The 8235-nt window shown below is 45.8% G+C and overlaps 1 protein-coding gene across 1 annotated transcript; it reads right to left on the reverse strand.

Moving 5' to 3' along the window:
* Positions 1–1795: 1795 nt before the first annotated feature.
* LOC118228881 (zinc-binding protein A33-like) lies at positions 1796–5919 on the reverse strand. Its single transcript, XM_035420440.1, has 6 exons — positions 5169–5919; positions 4247–4342; positions 3931–4161; positions 3536–3558; positions 3023–3141; positions 1796–2332 (listed from the first exon to the last, which is right to left on the reverse strand). Exons 1-6 carry the CDS (start codon positions 5571–5573, stop codon positions 1797–1799), a joined length of 1410 nt encoding a protein of 469 aa, XP_035276331.1. The 5' UTR covers positions 5574–5919; the 3' UTR covers position 1796.
* Between the last annotated feature and the right edge of the window lie 2316 nt (positions 5920–8235).

Genomic DNA, 8235 nt, shown 5'->3' on the forward strand with positions numbered 1-8235 from the left:
CAGCGCACAGCAGACAGACAGAGAGCTGAGGGGAGCACACTGAGGGGGGGTGCGACTGTAGAGGGACAGTGAATATAAAGATCCCGCTGTGGGGGGAGGAGCGTGCGCTTGGACTCACACACACAGACACTCACACACAGGCCAGCGTGAGGCCCCCTGAGGGCCCAGAGCCCCCAGGGGCCCCAGTGCTCTCTCACACTCACACACAGGCCAGCGTGGGGCCCCATAGGGGCCCAGAGCCCCCAGGAGCCCCAGTGCTCTCTCACTCTCACACACCTGGTAGAGCCAGGGCTTCACCCAACACCTCAGCACTGCTTCAGGCGCCCTCTTGTGGACAGAGTGAGTATGACCAGATGATTCCTTCACTCTGAGAGTTCACAGCGCCACTTGGGGGCACTGGGCTTATCTGCATTTCTCAACTGATCTCAGATCAGCTCAAGTAAGCATGGAATGAACCCAAACCCAGCGTATGAGGGGATAATTTGTCTCTGTCTGTGTTCACACTGCACTGGAGAGAGAGACTTACCTCATCACACACCTGGGAGACACACTGGTGACGGGTCAGGAAAAGAGCAGCACTCTGGAGTGATTCCACTGGTGCATTTATTACACTTCAACTGATTACACACAAACCAACGTACTTACAATACCACTATATACCACAGAAATTAGTTGGAAATAACATTGTATAAGTTACATAAAAAATGATTCAAAAATCAAAGGAAAATTTGTTCACATTAGCACAACATTTTATGATCCGTCCTAAGAAATCCTCAATGATTCAGTACATTTGTGGAGTATTCCTCAGAGACAGGTTATAGGTTGTAGTTCCCTTGAAGATCTTCTCCTGCAAACTGGGCACTCCCGAGATCCCTTCTGTTTCCCAGTACTGCTGCAGACAGGCCTTACAGAATCTGTGACTGCAACTCATGACATTTTATTTGATATTATGATTTCAAAATCAACTGTACATGTGTTCATATAAGTGCACCATTTTATGATCCGTCCTCAAAGATTCTCAAAGATTCGGTACATTTGTGGAGTTTCTGGACGCCCCTTGGTTAGAAACTTACTGGAGCTGTGAAATTAGAGTGTTTCGATTTGCGGTTATCTCACTATGGTCGGCTGCTTGGCCACGCGCTGATGAGTGGATTTGTTTATGTAGTGGAGATTTACTCCAGGAAAGGGAATAACGAGCCTAGTAACATGACAACGTCATCTTCAGCGACTAAGAGGAACAAACACCAAAAAACTTTGGGGTGAAAATCTCATCCTCCCATGTAGATGAGATGAGGGAAGAATGGAGACAGTGGGAGCTGTTCTGATGTCTGTGAAGCTGCTGATTGTCAGTCACAGAAGCCACTGTGAAGGACACAGGTGCAGCCAAGCAGTCAGAACACCGGGAGTCTGTGTGGAAGCTGGCCTGGCTTCAGGACCGTCCCTACAAACCATAGAGAGCAGTCTAACTGATTTAAAGCTAAAGTTAGCCATCTTCATTGGATAGCGGAACTCCTAAATATCCCATTCACAGAGCGGGATTTAAGCAACTCTATTTCAGCCAGCTTGCTTAACGATGTTAAACGGATATATGTTATTCTCTCTTGCATCCTTTTTTCAGTGTTTCATTAGGAAATGAGAGTGGGGGGGGGGGGGTGCCAAAAAAAGGGAATAAATAAATAAATGAATAAAATGCAATCGATGCCCCCCCCCCCCAACCAAACACGATCGCAGCACGCCCATCCACCCCACCAAACTAGCCCCCCCCCCCTCCCAACCAGGCCGCTCACCCCCCCTGCCTACAATGAAATCCTGGGGGAAACACTGGACACCTTCAGTGGATCGGTCCACGTTAAACCAGGACAGAAGAATGGAAACACTCTCTCAGTGAAGGAGTGTTTAAAAGTGTAGAGAGGAGTGTTGTCACTGGGGTCAGAGAATGACACCTCCCCCCTGTCCCAGTCCAGCTGCACTCTGACCCTCTGGAGTTTCCTCTGCACAGTGAGGGCTTTAGGTGGGGAGCTCAGGGCTGCGTATATCCCGTAGTACTGCTGTATACCCCACACTCCTCCTGCTGGACTCAGATCCTCAGGCCCTTTCCTGCTGAAGGACTCTTTAGCCACACCCACCGCCCAGAGCTCACCCCCCACTTCTACATCCCAGCAGTGTCTCCCTGAGCTGAATCCCTCAGAGCCCAGCACACACCACTGCAACCCATCAAATCTCTCTGGATTATCAGGAACCTGCTGACTATCATCACTCCATCTCACACTGGTCAGATCCTCAGACAGTGAGAGATTAGGATGCGCTGTGTTTGGATCCAGAGTCACAGGAGCTGAAGGGACAGAGAATGAGACGTCAGCAGAAGTGTAGTACAGGCGGTAGTGTAGTACATCAGGTAAGGAGTTGGTCTTGTAAACTAAATGCTGCAGTAACCTAAAAGTCACAGGTTAGATTCCCCGGTAGGACAGTGCTGTTGTACCCTTGAGCAAGGTACTTAACCTGCATTGCTTCAGTATATATCCAGCTGTGTCATTGGATACAATGTAAACGCGGTGTAAAAAGTTGTGTAAGTCGCTCTGGATAAATGCCTGTAAAGTGAAGAAGTGAAGTCAGCACTAATCTGCACAAAGGGAAACCGTCAGACACAATGGATTCCTAATGATATAAACTGGGTTTCACAAAAACAGCCTTTATAGCTTCAGATACATGTGTGAGAGAAGCACCAGAACAAAAAGCAAAAAATATTTAATGTCACACATTGAATAATCTTTGTTAGAGGGAGCAAAGCCTGCCGGTGTTTGTGTAGCTCCTGCCTTTCCCCTTAAATACAGTATCACTCTTGAAGCAGCATTTTATTATGAGCATCAGTGAGATTAAGGACTGGTGCTCAGTCTCTTCACTCCAGGGCTCTTACACAGACAGGACCAATATGACTCTGACTGGCTTTATCAGCTTGTGGAAAGGATGCTGAAGATTCCCCCTGTACAGTGACAATGTGGAGCTCCTTATCCCCAGTACTCACTGTATTGAACAGTCCCCAGCATCTTCTCCCACACTCTGTACTTCAGATTGCCCAGGTGCTTAGCCACATCAATCAGCGCTCCTGAGACCTTCTCTGGATCCGCCAGTGTGCACTGGGCTCTGCAATAATATTCAGGAGTCATTTGTGCTGTGGGCGTGGCTTCATTACCATAAATATTATCAGCTGCAACATCAGATCTTCATTCTATAAGAAAATGGCTCCATCCCTCCCAGCTTTCTACCACACAGCCCCACTGGCTACCAGATATGAAGCAGCCCGACCCCACTGAGAGACACACACTCACAGGAGCGTAGGTGGGTGGGGGGGGATTTATATTAGAGGTAAATATTCATTTATCTTATCATTACTTTAGTATTGAAGTCATTGTTAATGCTGCAGTAATTAATATAGAGAGGGAAACATTGCAAACACATTCCACAATACCTCACTGATAGAACATTATAAAGCTACTTTTGATATTTATCCTGATGACAGAAGATGCAGTTTGCTTACCTGTTTTGTGTGTCCTTGTAGCTCTGAAATAAGGAGAGTGACTTGTTATCACTGTAAACAAAACTGTAGATAAACCACAGTAATATCTGACTGTACGTTTCTGAACAAGCTTTGGACATGACACATGACACAGAAAAATAAACGTGCAGCTTTATCATAGTTAAATATGTGTACAGTGTGTGGATTTAGAATGATGAGAAACTTTAAATCACACTTTTCCTGCAAAAAGGAGACTGTAATTCTACTGCTTGATAAAGATTTGAAGAGATTTGATGATATTTGCAAGATTACATGAAAAGGTGGTTTAGAGAATATTATATTCCATAAATGAAGGTGTGAGAGCATTAACAGCAGTTTGTATAGAGCCCTGCAGACACAGAGTGAACTGGTCTTACCTGCAGGAATGAGATGTCTTCAGCTCCCAGCTCCTGTTCTATGACTCTGATTTGTCCTGAAAGGGATGATATCTCTTCTGTCATCTTCTCAATCTTCTCCTTCATCATCTGACTCTTCTGCTCCTCTTCCTCCCTCAGTGCAGTGATCCTGGCTGCCTCTTCATCTTTTAGGAACTGCTGAAGTTTCTCAAACTCCATCTTTATCTGTCTCTCTGTGCGCTGGGCCTGGTTCTGTAATAAACATTATTCACCATCATTTCAGCACAGTCCAGTCCTGCATTTTCACCACTGTGATTTAAAGGCCTCAGTACAGTACCTTGATGTGCTCTGCTGTTTGATCACAGATTAGTTTCACTTCATTAAAGTCTTTTAGCTTCTCCTGCAGTGGAGCCAGTGCAGTCCTGATTTTCTCCTGGAAAGAAATGACAGAGTCCACACTTTACTGAGGAAACAGTCACACAGTAAACTTCACTGCCTACACAGACAGCACAAGAGCCCCTGCTCAGACAGAGGGGAGCCAGAATGGAGAGTCAGGTCACAGCTGGTGTAAAAACAATGTGTTCACTGTCACACACATCAGTGTATTGCTTCTCTGTCAGGACATGCCAGGTAAACAGGTATGCTTGTGCAAAATTGGAAAACTAATATCCTGTTTGTATCGGCAAAATTAAACTTTTAACATGAAAATGTCTCTGGTGTAATGTGCTGTATTTTTTGAGTTACATTTGGCACATTAGGTGTGGTCTGCCCTCTAAGGCCGCATTGTGTCAGGCACATATATCTGAGGCATGAACTTTGACCCCTACTGTCCCATGCTGAGCACTGCTCCCTAACTCAGCTCTGAGAATGTCTCCACACTCCTGCCCCTCTCTCCTGTCTCTCTCTGTCAGTCATGTGACACATAGTCAGGATCTCAAACTGCAGTCAGGCCTGAGAACCAAAATGGCTCCTTTATCAGATCATAACTCTTAAGATATGCACTTAGCACATTATTCATTAGAAATTCAAAATTATGAAAAAAGATTAACATTTAATATTAATTATGTTTATGAAATTGTGTTTAAAGTTCAGTATGGCCTCAGTAGTTGACAGCAAAACAAAGCCCACCTTTTTAAAAATCTGAGTAATTGCAATCATCATGACTTTTTAAATGAAATTTAATTTCTAAATATAAATTTAATAAAATAAATGACTAAAGACTAAAATTTAAAGACTAAATTATATTTTTAATCAGTTACCTTATAGTCTTCTGCTGCCTCCTGAACTGGTAGCAGTTCATGGTTTGCATGTTTTCTTGAAGTTTGGCAGATCACACAGACGGGTATTTGATCCACCAAACAAAAGAGTTTGAGTTTTTCACTGTGCAGACTGCAGAGCACTTCAGATCCTGCTTTAGCTCTCTGACTTCTCTCCTTTAAGAACGCCTCACAGGTATTCCTCAGAGACAGGTTAAGGGGAGGTAGTTCCCTTGAAGATCTTCTCCTGCACACTGGGCACTCCCAAGATCCCTTCTGTTCCCAGTACTGCTGCAGACAGGCCTTACAGAAGCTGTGACTGCAACTCAGGACAACAGGATCCCTGAAGATTTCAGAGCACACAGGGCAGGAGAGCTCCTCTTCCAGGAGAGAATATCCAGACGCCATTCTGTCTCGGTCTGTTCTGAGCTCAGTAAAGGCTTCTTCTAAATCTGCAGTTTAGTTTCACTTTTACTTATTGCTGTTATGCAAAAACTGCAGATTAAAAAAGAATTTAATTTAGTCCCAAATCTCCGTTCTTCCCTACCTTTTTTTATTCCTCAGGCAAAATCTTTAGAAATTCCTAAATTTCTGAGAAATATACATTGAAATCATATCATTAGATCCCCAGCGTAAGTAATGTGCCGGTGTGTGAGAAACTGTACTTCCCTCTTCCTGTTAGACACGCCTGATTATCAGAGACAGCACTTCCTGCAGGGGGCAGCATTGTACCACTGAGGTTTGAGTGGCTGATCTGCCAGCAGTTTTAGACCAGCCCTGTTCTTCAGGTTCGTTTTTATGTTGCATTCATTTCAGCTCAAAGTCTTATTTAAAATCTGTTCTGATATATGCAGTCAATTATAATAGTATAATCTTTTAGATATTTATATAAAAAGGTAAAAACAAAAAAAATCAATCCATCCGTCCATTATCTAATCCACTTACTCCTGGTTGGGATCGCAGGAGGTGCTGGAGCCTATCCCAGCATGCATTGGGCGAGAGGCAGGAATGCACCCCCGGACAGTTTGCCAGCCCATCACAGGGCACACACACCATTCACTAATGCACTCATACCTGAGGTGAAATTCAAATTCTTCCGTTAACCTCAGCTGCATGTGTTTGGACTGTGGAAGCAAACGCACGCAGGCACGGGGAGAACATGCCTGAACAAGTTCTACCCACTGCACCACCGTGCCGTCCTTAATAAACATAATGAGAAATCAAGAGGGTTTCCCAGGAAGGTTTTACCTGATTCAGACACGTTTGTTCTCTGGGGTTAAAGTCGTCGTTCGGCTCATTGGACTGTTCAGGTTTGGGCGAGAGAGGAAATGAGAACAGACTGGAACCTGGTCTCACAGACCAGACAAGCGATCAGCCATGCTGGTGATTCCTCAGCTGATGTGTTCACTGCTAAACATTATAATGAACCTTCATCTAAACAAGTTAGGTTGACTGAGCACACATTCCTCTTTTCCCCCCTCCCCCTAACCTGCTAGTCATTGGATTGACGGAGGTAAATAACCTGGCTTGTGTGCGTAAATACCCTGATGCCCTCCAAAGCACATTTATTATTTTATTTATATTTTTAGGGATTTGTGTTTGAATCACCTGGTCCACCTATGAAAGGGCTATAGTCATTGGCTAACAGACAGTACGATGACACCCAGGCAGGGTTCTAATGCAGTGTGCAGTTCATATCTTGATATTCATCTCAGAAGCACTATGACAGCAGCTACAGCTGGAGACAACATTCACCTTTCTGCCTACATTAACACAAAAACATGAGTTTGAGGAGTAAAAATAGTCTTAGACAAGACTTTCCTCATGACTAAGCCAAACTCTTTCTTTGGAATATTACTCCCATCTTTAGTGCCTATTTTACTTGCACTGAAAGACTAAAAGCATTAGACTACCAATGGTTTAAAAAAATTAAGCTAGATAAGATTCACTCAAATTAACTACCAGGTTTTTAGTCAAAAACAAAGCACAACTCATTCAACAGCTAGAGATCTCACTGAGCTGCTAATTGGTAGAATCAGATGTGCCAAAATAGGGTTGAAATGAAAACCAACAAGATGGTAATCACCACCCTGCTTAAGACCCGACCACCTGTCACTGATGATGATGATGATGATGATGTTGATGGTTTATTGGGGGGGTGTCACTTCCCTGTTGATAATAAAGGGTTCATTACTTCTAGGGTATGTCCTTTTCAGAGTTTATTCTCTACTCTGTTCAGGGAGAGGGTGTTTGTCGTTGCTCAGTGACGAGGACCGAGAGGCTTCGTTGTGTCTGTGTGGAGTTTAAAGGAAAGCAGCGCACAGCAGACAGAGAGCTGAGGGGAGCACACTGAGGGGGGGGGGGGGGGGGGGCGACTGTGGAGGGACTGTGAATATAAAGATCCCGCTGTGGGGGGAGGATCGTGCGCTTGGACTCACACACACAGACACTCAGACACAGGAGCCCCAGTGCTCTCTCACACTCACACACAGGCCAGCGTGGGGCCCCATAGGGGCCCAGAGCCCCCAGGAGCCCCAGTGCTCTCATACTCACACACAGGCCAGCGTGGGGCCCCATAGGGGCCCAGAGCCCACAGGAGCCCCAGTGCTCTCTCACACTCACACACAGGCCAGCGTGGGGCCCCATAGGGCCCAGAGCCCCCAGGAGCCCCAGTGCTCTCTCATACTCACACACAGGCCAGCGTGGGGCCCCATAGGGGCCCAGAGCCCCCGGGAGCCCCAGTGCTCTCTCACACTCACACACAGGCCAGTGTGGGGCCCCATGGGGGCCCAGAGCGCACAGGGGCCCCAGTGCTCTCTCTCACACTCACACACCTGGTAGAGCCAGGGCTTCACGCAACACCTCAGCACTGCTTCAGGCGCCCTCTTGTGGACAGAGTGAGTATGACCAGATGATTCCTTCACTCTCAGAGTTCACAGCGTCACTTGGGGGCCCTGGGCTTATCTGCATTTCTCAACTGATCTCAGATCAGCTCAAGTTTGGAATGAACCCAAACCCAACGTATGAGGGGAGAATTTGTCTGTCTGTGTTCATGCTGCACTGGAGAGAG

Source organism: Anguilla anguilla, chromosome 6, assembly GCF_013347855.1.
Source record: "Anguilla anguilla isolate fAngAng1 chromosome 6, fAngAng1.pri, whole genome shotgun sequence".
Lineage (NCBI taxonomy): Eukaryota > Metazoa > Chordata > Actinopteri > Anguilliformes > Anguillidae > Anguilla > Anguilla anguilla.